General features: G+C 39.9%; 1 protein-coding gene across 1 annotated transcript in view; it reads right to left on the minus strand.

Annotated features, from left to right (window-relative positions):
• The window catches only part of ADGRA3 (adhesion G protein-coupled receptor A3), a 125,108-nt gene that overhangs the window by 29,450 nt on the left and 76,682 nt on the right, over nt 1-18,976 (minus strand). Inside the window, exons 13-14 of the mRNA XM_025887523.2 lie at nt 3,598-3,759; nt 1,268-1,471 (exon numbers count right to left, since the gene is read on the minus strand). Coding sequence (XP_025743308.1) covers nt 1,268-1,471; nt 3,598-3,759 — 366 coding nt within the window. The remainder of the gene's footprint in view (nt 1-1,267; nt 1,472-3,597; nt 3,760-18,976) is intronic.

An 18,976-nucleotide genomic window follows, 5' to 3' on the forward strand; every position in this document is an offset into this window, starting at 1 on the left:
GGTGTGCGATCCTGTGTCTCTGCCTTCTGTGGTGTGTTTTTACTGACGAACAACACAGTGAGGAAAACAGCAGGTTGGCAGGAGTGTGGCTGGGTACGTTAAGTACCCTCCCAGAGGGAAGAGTCACAAATAAATCTTGCCAGTTTTCCTCTGAGTATATTATATCAAGTAAATATATTATCATTATAGACATTCTGACCTAGCTGAGATTGTCTTGCGCAGTGGGGGAAGTTGGATTACTTCTAAATTTGGCAAACCGGCTCTCCTTATGGAGGTCACCGGCAGCAAGGTGAAGAAAATAATGTTAATTTTCTTTCATTCATTCTTTCAATATCTACTGAGTGCCCACATCCATCCATCCACCCATCCATTCATTCATTCAATATTTACTGAGTGCCCACATCATCCATCCATCCATCCATCCATCCATTCAATATTTACTAAGTGCCCACAAAGTACCAGGACACCTAACACCCATTTGATCAATTACCATGCAGCCTTTAAAGTGAATGCAATGCTGTTTATGATATAATTCAGGGACAAGCCAGAACCAAAGAACATACTGTGTAATTAAAATCCATAGAGAACACAGTTACACATGGCCACACAAAGCTAAATGAGAAAATGTGGTTCCATTAGGGTGTTGGAATTGTACCTCCACTATGTGCTTTGATGTAGTTTAATGAAACACATCTATACCCCAAATGTTGAAACTCAATAAAAATGCTTTTCATTGCAATAAAACACACATTTTCTGAAGACAGATCACATGTTTGCACTTCTTTGCCAAAAATCTTGATCTACAGCTTGCCTGATTAAATGCCCGATCTCAAGGCTGGCTTTTCCATTAGGTCCAGTGGGCACAGAGCCAAGGGCACACAGTATCTGGAGGAGGTCTATGGAAATGTTTTCATGTCTTTAAAATTGGGAGCATAAAAATGAACTTTCAGGTCAAAGAAAATGTTCTAAAATGTATTAATAGATTCATCTTTTTACCACTTGCAGTCATAAAATATAATTTGGTATTTTTGTGTGGAGAATGGGGTCCAAAGGGCAAAAGTGTCTAGGCCCATGAAAATTATAACATGTCCCTTCCCGGTCTGAGTTTCTTTTCAAACAACAGCCAAAACAATACCAATACCCACCCTACCCCACCCCCAAATAGCTTCTAAAAATTAGGTTATTTTGCAAAGCAAACCATTTTGAGTTTTCTAATCTGACAGTACTAACAGTAAAGACTCTTAAATGCTTATGGAATACAACATACCTTTAGTGCCAGACTTGAAAACGTATTTGAAACATTGCACTTAAAGCTCAGCTGCTTATCCAGGTTTCCGTCCGGGTCCCGCCTCCCATACTCGGAAAGGCCTGTCCGATCAGCAGCTGCTACCTTCTGGAACACGGTGCATGTCATCCCAGTGAAGCCCGCCGCCTTGATGACATAAGCTTCCAGAGCAATATTGGGTGAATACTTCAAAAGTCAATCAAACAGGGGTTATGAAAGATTTACAGCATGAGGGAAAAGCACTTTCGAAGAGTTTTCAAACACAAATCACTGTACATAAGCTGGAGGCAAAGGCTCCACTTCTTACTTAACAAAGACATTGTGCAGGTAACTGGCACATAAAAAAAGATGCTGGAAACCAAAGGATATCCTAAACTAGACAAGATACCAAGTGAGGAAACAAGTCATAAAGTATGGAGGATCAGAGATAAGTGAGAAATCAATAAAAATCACTTAAAGAGCACTCTGAGGAAACTATAAGCTAAAAATGGAAGTGTCTTATTAAAAGCAAATGAGCTAGAGAAATCAGTGGACTCTCTTAATGATAATACAAGAGGAGGACTAGGGTTTGAAAAAATACACTCTTTTAACAGTCACCTCACTCTCGACTGGCTCAGGTGGAAGAGCATGCAACTCTTGATCTCGGGGTCATGAGTTCGAGCCCCACGCTGAGTACAGAGATTACTTTAAAATAAAAATTTAAAAAGTAAAATTAAAAAAAAAAACAGAGGTCTCCTCATTCCAGTACTTCATGCCATATTCACTCTTTTCTATTACGGGGAAATGAAGTTAACTCTTTGCAGGCAGACAGCATCTCCGTCCTTCCTTTAAGGGTGACTGAGTGATGCCTACTGTAATCAGCAAGGCACCATTCTAAGTACCATATTTGGACAATGTCCTCTTTTTCAATTTTTTTCAAGCATAAAATTTCTGTGAGGTATATAAAATCTATTAGGAAGGTAAGATACAAATTAAAAAAATATAAAAGGCCACATAGAACCTGCCATGCACCATACGCATGGTAGAAAAGAACTGTCTTCCCAAATATTCAAGACTGACAAATCTTTACGTTAGCTTCTGTCACATGGATGACACACGGTGAAAATTCTTACTAAGTTCAATTATATTTGTTAACAAATGACATTCCATTCTTTTACTGAGCAAAGATACATATAATTATGACAAACATGTGAAACCTCCGTCAAAAGAAAACTGCAGTTTTGAGGTGCTCTGGAAGCTGTATCCCATTACAAGTAGATGCATAATTTCCTGAAACCCTTTTCACACTTTGAAGTGGAGTGCAGACACCTACAATGCCCCTTTATTATATCCTAGAGTTCTCTGAAGAACCAGTGAGGTGCAGAGGAAGGAAGCAGCTCTTGGAGCCAAGTAGTAAGGCTAAAGCATGGGATTTAAAATGGATCTAGATGACCAGACAGGACAAAATGTGGCCATAAAAATGGCGAGCTGGTTTCAAGTAAGTTCATGTATCTGAGAAAGAAATTACCCTGAACTACGTTGTCAGGATAGCAGCCAAGGTAGACCTCCATTCCATTTATTATTCAAGGAGGTAATCCTAAACTTCACTGAGCAAAAGGAACAATAAAACATAGTATCATCAAAAAGATCCCATTGATCTTTGGGAAAACAGTAATCTTTAACTGTATAAAATCATAGGAGGATTTCTAGAATATTCTATGAACCCAGTGAAATAATTAGGAAATGAAAACCATGGTCCAGATTCCAGAGTGTGAGTCATAAGGGAATGAGACTTTATTTATCACATTTTACCACACTTTTAGAAAAAGTCAGCAGGACAGCAGCTCAATTTAGCACAAATAAAATTTAATACTATTTAACTGAGTGATTATTAAATATAAAAATTCATCATTCCAAGAGCGACACCGACTGGAAATGCCAAGAGTTCACATGTGTTGGAGGGCCTCCCAGTTCTCTTCTGAAATTAGAACCCGGGCAAGCAATCAGACACTCTCTCAAACTGGGACTGGACGGTGGGTCGATGACAAGACAGTACAGCAAACCTACCGTGTGCTTGTTTGGTTTTAGATTAAATGGTGAGAACCATTTAAACAGCAAATTAAGAAAGCATTTTCCAGTTACCAAGAAAACAGACCACTCAAAAGCAAAATGAGCTTTTAAACTGTTAGACAACAGGAAATTCTGTAATAATCGGCAGTAACGGAAAATACCCACCCTATCATGAGGGGGGCAAAAAAAACGTATCTTTTTTAAGTTCAAGTTGGCTTTCAATGAATTTTTTTCTTAGAATTCGAGGACAGCTTTACACTTACTGTTGAATAAACATGAGCTCCGTTTGCTAATCGGTATGTAGCAATGCGCTGCAGACACTGAACAATTCTACTGCAGGCCTTCGCTTCCCTCTGTGCCAACCCAAGGACACGCTCATCAGCCAACATGATGTTACTTGCAATGTCGACCATCACATCACCTAGCTAGCAGGTGTGCAGGGGAGAAAAGAAAGACTTTTAAAACCAATGCAGGATATTTTACATAATCAAAATCACAATGAGACACCGAAATTAGCCTTCAGCCTCAATGTTCACGTGAAAACCCAAAGGGCACTTTTATTTTTTCTCACTGAAACGTTTCCAGACAGGCATAGCACGTTCGGTTATGACCATTTGGTAATATTTAGCTCAAAACAGTATACTTAAACAACCACCAACTCATTGGGGAAGGATGGCAGGTGGTACTCCATTTGACAAGGGGGAAAAAAAAAGGCAATTAAGTTAATCAAGGAGAACGGAAAGACATATGGATCCCCGAATAAAAAGATTTCAACTCTTTGTCTGAGAAAACATTTAAAACACCTCTTTCTGTGTAAGTGTTAATTCAGTATTATTATTAAGAAATAAACATGACCACCTCATTAGTATCCTGTCACGTCCAAAAAACCTAAGTGTGTCCAGTTACTGAGTTCCCCACATGGGCTGGGCCACTGGATGGGTGTTAGCACATATGGTTTCCACTACCTCGAATGAAGTTCTTCCGTTCCTCCCAGCCTGATGAATGCTTTAAGATCCAGTGCCACGAAATAAATGGATCCTAAGAGGTGCTCACATTTCCACCGCTTGTTTTGTTTCATTTACTGAATTCCTTCTATTAAGTTCAGTTCCTCACTCACAGATGTAAGTATCTGCCAGGCAATCCCAGCAAAGTGTCAATGAACTCTTGTTGATCCTGACTTGTATGTCCCATGTCAACGAAATGCAATGAATAGTCCAGGCTAACGAGACATACTGGTGTCGAGGGGGTTTGGTATCGAGCAGAATGTTCATGAGAGGGAGATCTATGGCAGAAAGAACTACAAAAGCATTCCAGAGGCAGGATCAGAGGATTTACAACCTGCTGGGTCCTCTAATCAAGAAGCAAGTAGCAAAGGTGGTAAGTCCCAAAGCCTAGCGAGAAAGCTAAGGCCGTTTTAGCAGATGTCTTCTGATCATCCCAGAAGATCCCAGATGAGTTTTTCAACCCTATTCTGCATCCAATACTCTTCCCAAGATGTGTAATTATGAGGCTGAAGTGGGACTGGAAAATGTTTGGTCCATCCCACCCATGGTTCACTTCACAAAGGAGACCAGAAATCCACCAGATCACAACAGCTGGAACACAATGGGATGAGGAACTGAGTGAGTACAGGGCGAAGGACACGACTTCAAATCCTGACCACACTGGCTGGCTGGACAGTTACCCTCCTGTGTGCCTTCCTTTACTTGTAAAAGGGGGGTAACAACAACCCTGTCTTTCCTGAATGTTGTGAAGATTAAGTTCCTGTAATAAATACTAGGTTCCTGAAACCACGCCTGGTTAGCAGTCTTCATTATTTTACTGTTTTTTTGTTTTTTTTTTTTTATCATTTCAATTCCAGCACAGGCCTTTTGTTGCAGATAGCTCTAGAAGGAGTGTTAAGAGGGGTGGCACATTTACATCCGAAAATATGTAAGAACTCATATAACTCAACAGCAGAAGAATCAATCTGATTAAATTGGTTCTGGAGTGGAGCATCTGAATAGACATTTTTCCAAAGAAGACATACAGGTGACCAAAAGGTACATGAAAAGGTGTCCAACGTCGCTATGCATCAGAGAAATGCTAATCCAAACCACAATGAGATGTTACCTCACACTTGTGAAAATGGCTACGGAGAAGAGAGGAGTAGAAGGGACGAGAACGTGGAGACAGGGCGCCCTGGGCACTGCTGGTGGGAATGTAAACTGGTGCAGCCACTTACTTACAGAAAACAGTACTGAGGCTTCTCAAAGGATTAGAAACAGAACTACCATATGATCCGGCAATTCCACTTCCAAGTATTTATCCAAAGAAAATGAAAACACTAATTTGAACAGATACACGCACTTCACGTTCATACCAGCATTATTTATAATAGCCAAGATATGGAAACAACCGAAGTGTCTACCAATGGATGAATGGATAAAAAAGATGCGATGCGCGCACACACACACACACACACACACACACACACACACACACACACAGGAATATTACACGGCCATGAAAAAGGACATCCTGCCATTTGCAACAACATGGCTGGAACTTAACTTGAGGTATTATGCTAAGTGAAATAAGTCAGAGAAACACAAATACCATAGGATCTCACTTACATGTGGAATCTTGAGAAAACAACAAAAAACCATACCAAAACAAAACAAAACAAAAAACCACCAAGAGAACAGATTGGTGGTTGCCAGAGGCGAGAGTGGGGACTGGGCAAAACAGGTAAAGGGAATCCAAAGGTACAAATTTCCAGTTATAAGTAAGTCATGGGGACGTAACGTACAGTATGGTAACTATAGTTAATAACAATGTATTGCGTATTTGAAAGTTGCTAAGAAAGATCTTTCTCATGACAAGAAAAAATATCTTCTAACTCTAGGTGATGGATGTTAACTAGACTTACTTTGGTGATGATTTCACAATACACACAAATGTTGAATCATTATGTTGTACACCTAAAACTAATATATCAATCACACCTCAATAAAAAATTTAAAAATTGATTTATAAAGGGGGTGCCTTTTTAAAGTCTGAGTTCATATAGAACAAGGATCAATGCATCCGGCAAAACTGCCTTTCTCTACTCTCTAAAGTGCTGCCACCTCATTCAATTAAAAATACTTCACAGACTTCTTAATGCCCCAACATAGTATATCACGATTCTTTCCTTATTTTATTTACAATGTAAACATCTCGAGGGCAGAGACAACACAATGTCTTACTTATATTTATACCCTTATTCAGTAGTAAAACTCCTGGTATAGAAGCCAATAGCTACACAGTTCCGTTTACTCACTGACTAGTTATTGAGGACCAAGGTAAGCCAGACACTGTCCAGAGCAATGGAGATACAACAGTAAGAGAAACATACAAGATCTATCTGGGGGCTTATAATCTTTGAGGAAAATACAAAACAAGCAAGTAAACACATATTTTTGTAAGTGACTAGGTTGGGGTAACTGCAGTGAACAAACCTACCAGAGTGATATATGATGAAGAGTATTAGGATTTAATCCAAACACCCTATTTTAATAGACTCAGACATTCTCAAAGGGCATTTCCCCCAAACCCAACACATTAACAGGATCAACTGAGAACTAGAAAGACCTGTAATCAACCTCAATGCAATCCAGAGCCTATCCATTTTATACAACTCATGGAGTACCAGCATCCTAGTATATATTCTACATATTCCTAACAAACAGGTATGGGGGTGAATTTCATTCTAACAGAACCCTTTGGGGTGCCTGGGTGGCTCAGCCGGTTAAGCGTCTGCCTTCGGCTCAGGTTGTGATCCCAGGGTCCTGGGATCGAGTCCCCCATCGGGTTCCCTGCTCAGCGGGGAGCCTGCTTCTCCCTCTCCCACTCCCCCTGCTTGTGTTCCCTCTCTCGCTGTGTCTCTCTCTCTGTCAAATAAATAAATAAATAAAATCTTAAAAAAAAAGAAGAGGAAGAAGAAGCAGCCCTTATTTGTAGAGTTATAAAGAAAGGCAGTGGTTCTCAATATGGCCAATTGCTGAGTATGTCCATCAGCCATTTATCCAGCAACTAGAATAATACCTGCCAACTCTTAACAGGAATTCAGAGTTAGCTGGAAAAACCTGGCTAAGGGTCTATTATTACCTATTGTTAGTTCAAAAAAAATCTTTAAAGCAATTTTACCAGATTGAAGTATAAGGGACAGGGAGAGCACAAAATGTAAAGGGGATTCTGAACCCTGAAACAACTCTTGCCAAGGAACAGGCTGATACTCTTTTCAGTTAAAACCATGGGCCACTTGTACAGAAAAAAGCTCACTCAGAATTTAAAAGAAAAAAGCAGCCCAAGGGTGGAGCCAAGAATTGTGGAGAATTAATTCGAGGCTTACTCAAGGGACTGGTGATTTCAGGTGAACTTCAGAATCTCAATGGACCAGATACTACCGTGTGACTCCTACTCCCCCTCTTTAGAGAGGGAGATACTCTATCTCACAACTGTGTGTTTGGTGAGTGCAAGGCACATAACTTGTCTCCTTAGTTCACAGGTCTTTAGACTGAGAAGTACTCGACACAAGGAACCTCATTCAAGGAGCCAAATACACACTTGGACCTGATTTTGATAATGGGATCCTGGGGCTCAAGCCTGACCTGGAAGCAGTAACAGGATGAAAATACTGGAGTTTTGGGGAGTATCTTGCATGTGGGGAGGGATATAGATTTTAAAACGATTTAACACTTATCCCGGGCTGATGTACTGTACTGCTTAAATTCTGTTACATAGGTCATACCTACACTGGGTGGACAATTGTGCAGGAGTAAAACATCTCTACTGTGGAAAGAAATGGGTTGTCACACCAATGATTTCTATCACCCATGTGTATTTGCTGTGGGAGAACCTAAGAAAAATTTCTTGCTCCAAGGAGCCTTGTGAAACAATGTGATACTCTGACTGCATGAGCTTCTTCAATTATTGGCCACATATACATAGGAGACAAACAAGCAAGCAGAAGGGGGAAAAGAAGTCATGAAAAACTAATTCAAATTTTTATGCAAAAATAAATAAGTAAAAGAGATGATGGGGTTAAAATATACTCTGTGGCTACCAAAGAAATTCCCATTGGCTGCAAACACCTAAAAGATAATATATAAGAATATCCAGATTCTAAAGTACTAGAGAAATAAATATATAAGGTATTTATAAATTAGCAATTTATAAATTTATAAGTTAACAATTACAACTCCACTTGTCTCATGCTTTTAGTTTTAAACGTGTGGACTTTATAAAGATCCAACATGAGACCTGACAGATACATCATTTCTACTGAAAAACTATAATTATTACCTGATCAAAGAGCCACGGCTATGGCCCACTAGGTAAGGCCAGTAATGCACTTTAACATGTGTTAATAATTGTAAAGAAAAGAAATCTCTCTAAGAGGGTACATAGCTAGCCAAGAGTGATTGCTTTCACACAGAACCAGCTATCTTTCTCATTATTTCGTTCCAAATGGCTAAGAACTTAGGAAAGGGATTTGTTGCCAAAATATTTCCTAGAGCAGGTAATCACAAAATGCTGTATACTTCCATAGCTTGGTTACGGAAGCAGTTCTGAATCTGTCACAGTGGCAAAAAAGGACACAGAAAGGATAACAGCGCATGAAAAATTACATTGGATTAAAAAAGTATTCCTGCGATCGGACACACAAAGATAGTCTGGCAACTGCGAGGAGCGTTAAAGAGCATTGTGCTTCCCCTTGACCTCATTTCCCGAAGGCCACTCCAGCCACAAAGGGCCAGGAGGAACCATGCACCTGCTCTCCCACCTGTCACACTAAGTGGTTGAGGCTCAAATAAAAACACGTGGGAATGCAATTTTATCAAAGATAAAAGGGTAAAGAAATGAAAATGCCACATGAGTAACAAAGAAAGTATTAAGTGTCATTTGTTGTAAGAATATTTCATGTTCTCAATATATATGTTTATTTTAGAACTCTGATCAGAACGAGCTCCACATCATCTGTAAATTTCATGAATTTCTGATATGCTAGCATATGAAACACACAATACATAAACTTGGTATATAATTTTAATGGAGAAGTAGAGTATAACCCTGAAGACAGAATAATTTTGTGCTTTAAATACTCCTGGGTTAAGTCTTCGACTCTGTCACCTGCCAGCTAAATGTCTATGAGTCAATTATTGAGACTCTCCAAGCCTCAGTTTGTTTGCTCGTTTGTAAAATGAGACCAGGAACCCTAAGAGAATTTCCCAGAAGGTTTCATTCCATAGTAAATAAAGAAAACAAAACTAAAGACAAATATCCTCCTGAAGAAATTCATGCCATTTTTGAGAAAAGCCAAGGGATCTAGGCCCCTCCCCAGTTTGCATTTTCCAGCTAAGCAGCAGGGGGTACCCACTCCCCTCGCCCCCTTAAATCTAATAACCAGAAAAGCAAGAATTACAGACTCATGTGTAGAACTGGGCAGTTGCTTGGGGACGGGTAAGGTGGTGATGGGTTGTGCAGGAATGATGTGCAGTCCAAACTCGACTACATAAAAATAGTAATAAATAATAATAATAATAATAATAATAATAATAATAGCAGCCGCTGGTATTATTATTAAGTTCAGGCAATCCTCATGATTTTCTCCTAGATACAAATTACATATAATGCTGAGAGCATACCTATCTCTAAGTATGTTACTGCCTGCTTACTTTTAATGAAGGACTTGCCCCACTGTGAAGCCAAGTTTTAAAAGTGTATTTATGTCCCTCTTCACTAGCTTCGGTGTCCTGAGTGCCTCAGGATCCCACCGCAGGCTTCTCGGCTCGCTTAGTTAAGCAGTCAATACTCAGTGAGAGTCTCACTGTGATAATCACCAGGGCCTGTGGCAAAGATTAAAGATCTGATTTTATTGTGGTCTAGGAGCAAAGAAGGTAATGAGGAGCACGACGATGAGAACCATGGGGGATCCAGGGAAACAGATGGGGCGGGGGCAGATTGAGAATAATGCTGTGTGGAATAAATGTCACATTTATGGCCCATTTCCTCACAAAAAGGATTTAAAGTAGCTTAGCAAAATAAAAAGGATTATTCTTTTTAATTAAGAAAACAAAGAGTGGGAAATACAGACTTACAAGAAAAAAGAGACATAGGTAAAAACATGCATCAGTGCAGAGCTTCTAGGCCCCGAGGAAGATGGTGTGTTTCTAGTCAAAGTGATGAAGACAACACCGTAATTATCAAGAGAAAGGAGAATATTTCGGGGCGTCTGGGTGGCTCAGTCGGTTAAAGGACTGACTCTTGGTTTCAGCTCAGGTTGTGATCTCAGGGTCGTGGGATCGAGCCCCATGCAGGGCTCTGCACTCAGCAGGGAGTCTGCCTGAGATTCTCTCGCTCTCCCTCTGCCCCTCCTGCTCATGCTCTCTGTCTCAAATAAATAAATAAACCAGGAAGGAAGGAGGAAAGGAAGAAAGGGAATGGAAGGGAATGGAAGGCAGGGAGGGAGGGAGGGAGGGAGGGAAGGAGGGAAGGAAGGAAGGAAGGAAGGAAGGAAGGAAGGAAGGAAGGAAGGAAGGAAGGAAGGAAGGAAGGAGGGAAGGAAGGAAGGAAGGAGGGAAGGAAGGAAGGAAGGAAGGAAGGAAGGAAGGAAGGATAGACAGACGAACATCTCTTCCAGGTCAACAAAGCCACTTTCCTGACAAGTTCTCGGGACATATGAGGTGGAACTTGGGGGGCGGCCCCCTGCACCCTCAGCCAGACCTTCACAGTGAATGGAAGAGCTGAACTCGGGAGAGTCCTCTAATTCTCCCAAGGGAAGCACAGTTTGTGTTTTCTGATGAAAGACACACGTGCATCTCCCTCTCTGGGAGGATGGAGAACTAGGTACTCGGGATGATTCTCCTGCTAACACGTGAAAAATGCTGAGCGAAAACAAGTGAGAGGAAAACCTGCGCCACTGACCAGAACATAAAGACTATTCCAGAGGCCAAGAGCAAAACAGCAACAGGAATCCAAGGAGCCCTGAGGCTGAACTCTGATGGCTACGACCAGTGATCTGCCTTCCGGGCAGGGCCCGGATCCTACCGATGCAGGCCCAAGAGGAGATCACTGCACTAAGCTGATAATAAAAAGGGGACACCTCCAGGGTCAGGGCGAATCAGCAAGCAAATGTGCCAAGGTCAAGACAGTTTCACGAGGTGAGAGGTGAAAAATCTCTTCCCGGACAATTTGTAAACACAGCTGATCTTCACACAGGACTAAGGTCAGACATCACATTATTTCTGAGGTCTAAAAAACCTCAAGGTGAGAACTCATTTCAAAGCGAACCCCTTACCTTGGTATCTCCCCTAGGCACTTGACAGAAGCAAACAAATATCACACTTAATAAGGATACATTCGACTGTTGCCATTAAGACTTCTTATCACCAACATTACAGCATTGTTCTAGAGGTTCTCACTAACGTATACCAGAAAAAAGAAAAATTAAAAAAAAAAAAAGAATACAATTTAAATAGGAACAGATAAACTGTTATTCACTGGTGACATCTGTCTAGAAAATCCCATATAACCAACTGCAAAATTATGTGAATCAAGATGCACATTTTTAAAAACCATAATCAAGGAAAATTGAACAAGGACTAAATATTTGATGGTATTAAGGACTCAGAGCTCATTTGAATGACATGTATCATGGTTCTATTTTAAAGTTCCTGATATTTCAGAAAAATTATGGATGAAATAGGTCTTCTAGAATTTGCTATTAAATGTTCCTGAAATGAAAAAGGAAAACAGGAAAGAAAGGAAGAAAAAGAGAAAAAGAAAAAAAGAGAGAGAGAGAGTGGACGGAATGGGGACAAAGGAAGTAAATGGACAGATGAAACAAAATTTCAAGTCTGGTGAAAGGTAAGACGTAGATATTAATGATCATTAATATCATTACCCTTTGGAATTTCTCCTACCCTTTTGGAATTTTCCAATAAAAAAAGTTTCTGGGGCACCTGCGTGGTTCATTCAGTTAATGTCTGCCTTCAGCTCAGACCGTGATCTCGGGGTGCTGGGATCAAGTTCTGTACCGGGCTCCCTGCTCGGTGGGGAGTCTACTTCTCCCACTCCGTCTGTGCTTTCTCTCCCTCTCTCGCTCTCTTTCAAATAAATAAACATAATCTTAAAAAAAAAAAAGTTTCTTAAAAGTTCTTAGGAAGTTAAGCCCAAAGATTACTTTTTCTAATAAGAAGCAGGACAGGGATAGAAAGGGAAGTTACTACAGTGGTTCTCAAAGCTGGTGCAAAGTCATGCCACCTCGAATCTCAGTCTAAATCCAATTCTCAGACCTCCGGGCAGACACACTGAATCAGAAACTCAGGATGCAGGCCCACCAATCCATTTAACAAATCTTCCAGGGGATTTGGATACACACTCAAGTTTCAGAAACAATGTTTTAGAAAGGGTAACAAAGCCAGGCCCAGGATCTCAGACCAGCTTAACAATACAGAGAAGGCTGACAAAATCAAGAAAAAAAACACTAGCGCTACTGAAAAACAAAACAAAACATAACTTCATACGGAAGTGATTATGTTTTAAGATTATGTGAACTTTACATTTGTACATAAAAATGTGCCAAATGCTCAGAGATTTACAACGAGAGCACTACGATGCATAGCCCAATCCGATCTTCAGATCCATTCTCAATCTTCTGAAATGCATATATATTGTCATCCTAAGAGAAATCACCACAGTAAATATGGTGCAGACACTTAAATTGCCTGACAGACAACCTTCAGCTGTTTTTAAAAGACCCCACTAAATACACCATTTAGACCTGGTAGCTGTAGAGCTTTCGGCACCCACCCTAAGACTGCAGAGCACCGGTATGTGCTTGCTGCCTGAACTTAATCACAGGTTAAAAAGCAATTGCCTCACAATATCGTGTGTATGAATTATTCATAGCAGAGAAACTTTTTGGACATAATGCAAAAAATCAATTTAATTATTTGTCCAACTAAGCCGTACACATTTTGGGATACCTTAGAATAATTTCACAGTAATTAACATAAAATGAAGCCCTTAAACCTCATGATTTCTTTTTACTATTCTAATAAATGGCGTACACTTTCACTTCCCGAAGAATCTGATAGGATGGCTGCCACTGCACCACAGGTAATAATATCACATTTATACTTCAATTATGCAAACCTGAAATTTTTCCTCTGTTTCTTCTATTTATGCTTAATAATTTGCCATCATTTGTCTCCAAAGTTAATTCAAACCTTACCTGCTATGACATCAGTGAAAGTGACAGCAACCTCCACCACACTAATTTTTAGTTAGATAATTAAAGCACTCTGGAGATTTTTTTTTTTAAAGGACCTCCTTCTTAGCTTCTGAGATAAGAATGTTAAGGAGGGCAAATATCATCCCCGTTTTAAGAATAAAGCACCCAAGGTTAATAAGTAATTCATGAAACTGTATCTACCTCCAGTTCTCAACAAGATGCTTCTACCTGAGCACATGCCAAAGTAGCAGCCCACCCACTGCACACAGTGGTAAACATGGTGAAATGTACACTTTCTGGGCATCACACTGCTCTTCACTAGCTGGGAGGCACACAAAGCTCCTTCACATCCAAACAGAGCAGCATGGGAACAAATTGGCATCATATGATGGCAAACTATTTTTCAGTGTCCACATTCTAGTGACTCAAACCATCCCACTTCCATGCATAACGTCTAATCATGGGGCAGCTAACCTGTGATTATAATGAATAATGGAGCGCAGTACTACCACAGAGCCGGAATCCAGACAGCTTCTCCCACCGCTGGGAAAACTTACCACCGGAAGCAGGCTGTGGCCCAGAGAGACAAGCAAGTACCAAGACCGTTCTTGAGAAAACTGTGGTCTGAAGATCAGATAGCAACACTGAAATGCTATCTCATTATCAAGTGGCCCCGTTGACCTGAGTCCCATGTAAAGACATGTAACTACTTTCCTTCCTTTAGTAACACTGGGATGTAGCTCCAAATCCCCAAACTTATCACCAAAATGCAAGATATTAATAGACAGTCTACCAAAAAAAAAAAAAAAAAGGTTCCTTAGTTTAAATGATTTGGAAAAACAAGGCATAGTATTTACCTTTTAACATTACTAATGAATCTGAGATGTCCCACATAAAGAACTATATGAGACTTTGTTCACTCCAGTATTTTCCCCGCAGCTGTACGTGGAGTTCTTCCAGAATTCCACGACAGGGCAACACTACCAAAAAGTGAGAGATGATACAGCAGAAAGCCTCTGGATCACACACGCAGGACTCCTGGGTTCTGTGTTCAGCCCCACCCTAACCTCGCCATATAGAAACTCAGGGAAATCATTTAATTTTCTTTGGGTGTTTGTTCATGACATCTAGATTTTATCTATCTCTAAAATCCATCTTTGCGTAAGTGACTCTATCACATAAGAAACAGTTACCTATCAAGTTCTCAGGTAGCATGAAACTTACAGTTTAAGAACACATTAATCTGCATCTAAAAACTGACTCAAAACATTGTTTTCTGCTCATTCATTCTTAAGATGGTAGTTGTCAATGTTTTCACCCAAAGGATATCATAGTTTTAAGAACACGGCCCTGTTAAAATATACTCATTTTCCAAAGTCACTAAATTTTCCTAACTTGCATATTATAATCATTGGAATTTCAAAAAGGTTCCTAAAAAGTGGTTTCATTTTCCAAGACATTACAAAAGAAATGAAGACATTCAATACAAGACCTGGGTGACTAAAGCTCACATTAAGGATGGCTGTGCTGCTAACCCATGGCCCCATCTACTCCTGAATATGGTCTCCAGTCCTGACCGTATCTAGTAAGCCTGACCAGAGAATTCAGGCAAATGCAAAGCCCATCCCACAGCCTCACTGGGGCAGAGAACAAAGCCCGCAGTTCTCAGCCAGGGGAAAAAGCCCCCATCCCCATCCTCAGAGCTCTAACAGTTCCCCCGCCCAGAAGCAGATGATACCAGCAGGTCCCACCTGCCCAAGGACATGCCCAGCAGACACACCCAGAAACCCAAACAGAGCTGACTGGTGAAAAAACTAACCTGTGAAGACTAGAAGAGGAGCCCCATTACTCAAATGCATAGACACCAACGCAAGGAATCAAGGATCGTGAAAAGTCACGTAACTAGGACACCACCAAAGGAAACTAATAAAGTTCCAATAACTAACTCTAAAATAATGGAGGACCCATGACCTGTCAGACAAAGAATGTAGAATGATCCTGTTAAGGAAGTTTAGTGAGCTCCAAGAAAACAGAGACAACTACACAAAATGGGGGAAACAGTGCATGAACAAAACAGTAAATCGGACAAGGAAACAGTGGCCATTCAAAAACAAACAAATCCTGGAGTTGAAAAATATAATAACTGAAGAATTCAACAGAGTTTCAAAAGTAGACTCGACCATGCAGAAAAAAGAATCAACAACTAGAGAGGATAGGACATTGGAAATTACAGAATCATAGGAGCAAAAAAGGGAATGAAACAGAATGAAAAAAAGCCTACAGGAGTTATGGGACACAATGGGAAAACAAAATAAAACAAAACAAAGCAAAATATTCACATTATGGGAATTCCAAAAGGAGAAAAGAAAGAGAAAGGAAAAGAAAATATATTTAAAGAAATAATGGCTGAAAACTTTCCAAACCTAGGAAGAGAAATGGACATCCAGGTCGGTGAGGCCCAAAAGACCCCAAAAAGGTTGAACCTGAAAAGGGCTACGCTGAGAAACATTATAATTAAAAAGTCAAAGACAAATAATTTAAGAGCAGTAAGAGAAAAGAGGGAAGTTACATACAAGGGAAACCCCGTAAGACTCTCGGATTTCTCAAAAGAAACATTTCTGTCAAGGAGAGAAGACGACATGTTCAAAATACTGAAAGAAAATAACTGTCAACCAGGAATTCTACATCCAGAAAACCTGTCCTTCAGAAACAAAGAATGGATAAGACCTTCCCAAACCAACAAAAGCTGAGTGAGTTCATTACCACCAGATCCGCCTTACAAGAAATGCTAAAGGGTGTTCTTTGAGTAGAAGTAAAAGAGCACTAACATAACAAAAACTTAAAAAGGCAGTGTAAATCTCACTGGTAATGGTAAATATATAGGCATTTTATATTCTGTAATATGACATAGTGGTGTATAATTTGCTTAAAACTCTAGTTTCAAAGTTAAAAGTGTAAGGGTGCCTGGGTGGCTCAGTCGTTCAGTGTCTGCCTTGGGCTCAGGTCATGGTCCCAGGGTCCTGGGATCGAGCCCCACGTTGGGCTCTCTGCTCCGCAGGAAGCCTGCTTCCCCCTCTCCCACTCCCCCTGCTTGTGTTCCCTCTCTCGCTGTCTCTCTGTCAAATAAATAAAATCTTAAAAAAAAAAGTTAAGAACGTACTTAAAAAACCATAATTACAATTAACATGGTATTTAAAAATTTTTTTTTAATGTAAACTCTATGCCACACAAAGGGCTCCAACTCATGACCCAAGATCAAGAGTCCCATGCTCTGCAGACTGAGCCAGCCAGGCACCCCTACATGTTTTTTACATTGTATAAAAAATAACAGCAGTAACCTAAAACATGAGGAAGAGGAGAAGGAAAAGTGTAAAGCTTACAAACTCTACTAAAGTTTTTATCAGTTTAAAATACGTGTTCTAAGTTTTAAGATCTTTTATGTAAGCCTCATGGCAACCACACAGAAAAATCTTGTAGTAATTACACAAAAGAAAACAAGAAGTCAAAACATACTGATACCAAAAGACATCAAAAAAACAAAAAAGGATAAGAATCATAGAATAATGGATCTACAAAACAATCAGAATACAACTAACGAAATGACAACAGTAAGTCCTTAGTAAGGACTATCAATAATTACTTTAAATATAAGAAAATTAAATTCTCCAATTAAAAGACACAGACTAGCTCAAAAGATAAAAACAAAAAACAAAAAAAAAAAACCCAAAAAACTAAATACAAAAACAAAAAAATAAAAAACAAGATCCAGCAATATGCTGCATACAGACTTACTTTTGCCCTAAAGACAGAGTAGACTGAGAGTGAAAAGGATGGAAAAAGACCTTTCAAGCAACTGGTAACCACAACCAAACAAGACAAAGAGGGTAGCTATACTTGTACTGGACAAAATGGACTTTAAAAGCGGTATAAAAAAAAATCATTATACAATGATAAAGAGGTCAACGTAACAAGAAGATTATCAACTGTAAATCCAACCCTGGAACACGTAAATACACCTAGCGAAAACAGAACTACAAGGAGAGACAAACAGTAACACGGTAGTAGCTGCCATCTTTGATATCCCACTCTCAGCAATGGATAGATCATCCAGAGAATCAATAACACTACAGAGGATCCAAAAAACACTACAGACGAATTGGGCCTCACAGATGTACATAGAGCATTCTACCCAAAAATAGCAGAATACACATTCTTCTCAAGCACGCACAGAACATTTCCCAGAATGGACTATAGGTGAGGCCACAGAACAAGTCTTAACAAATTCAAGACTGAGATCATCTTTTCTGCCCACAATGACATGAAACTAGGAATCAGTAGCAAGAGGGAAACTAGAAAATTCACTCACAAACACATGGAAATTAAACAACACTCTACTCAATAACCAACAGATCAAAGATGAAATTAAAGGAAATTAAAAAGGGCTCCTGAGGATCGTGTGGTTGGCTGGCTCAGTTGGTAGAGCATGTGACTCTTGATCTCTGGGTTGTAAGTTCAAGCCCCATACGTAGCACAGATTACTTAAAAATAAAACCTTAAAAAAAGGTTCTTGACACAAAAATGGAAATACAACATACCAAAACTTGTGAGATGCAGCCAAAGCAGTTCTAAAAGCAAAGTTCACCACAATAAATACCTATATTAAGAAGCAAGAAAGAGGGGCGCCTGGGTGGCTCAGTCGTTAAGCATCTGCCTTCGGCTCAGGTCATGATCCTGGGGTCCTGGGATCGAGCCCCGCATCGGGCTCCCTGCTCAGCGGGGAGTCTGCCTCTCCTCTCTCACTCCCCCTGTTTGTGTTCCCTCTCTCGCTGTCTCTCTCTCTGTCAAATAAATAAATAAAACCTTTAAAAAGAAAAAAAAAAAAAAGCAAGAAAGATCCCAAATAACCTAACTCTATGCCTCAAGGATCTAGAAAGAGAAGAGCAAACCGAACTCAAAGGTAGCAGAAGATAATATTTGACAAGGGAGCCAAGAATACTCAATGGAGAAAAGACAGTGCAAACCATTTATCTGGTAAGGGGTTAATATGCAAAATATATGAAGAACTTATATAACTCAATAGCCAAAAAAAACACAATTTAAAAATGGGCAAAGGACCTGAAAGGGCAATAGGTACATGAAAAGGTCTTCAATATCACTAGTCATCCGGGAAATACAAATTAAAAGCACAATGAGGCACTACCTCACACTCGGTAGAATGGCCATCACTGAAAAGACAAGAAAATACTGGTAAAAATATGAAGGGGAACCTTTGTGCACTTGGTAGAAATGTAAATTTGTACAGCCACTATGCAAAACAATATGGAGGACCCTAAAAAAATTAAAAATAGAACTACCACTTGATCCTGAAATTCCACTTCTGG

The sequence above is a fragment of the Callorhinus ursinus genome, unplaced genomic scaffold (assembly GCF_003265705.2).
Source record: "Callorhinus ursinus isolate GAN/ISIS: 27379988/994484 unplaced genomic scaffold, GSC_fseal_2.0 scaffold4, whole genome shotgun sequence".
In the NCBI taxonomy this organism is placed as follows: domain Eukaryota; kingdom Metazoa; phylum Chordata; class Mammalia; order Carnivora; family Otariidae; genus Callorhinus; species Callorhinus ursinus.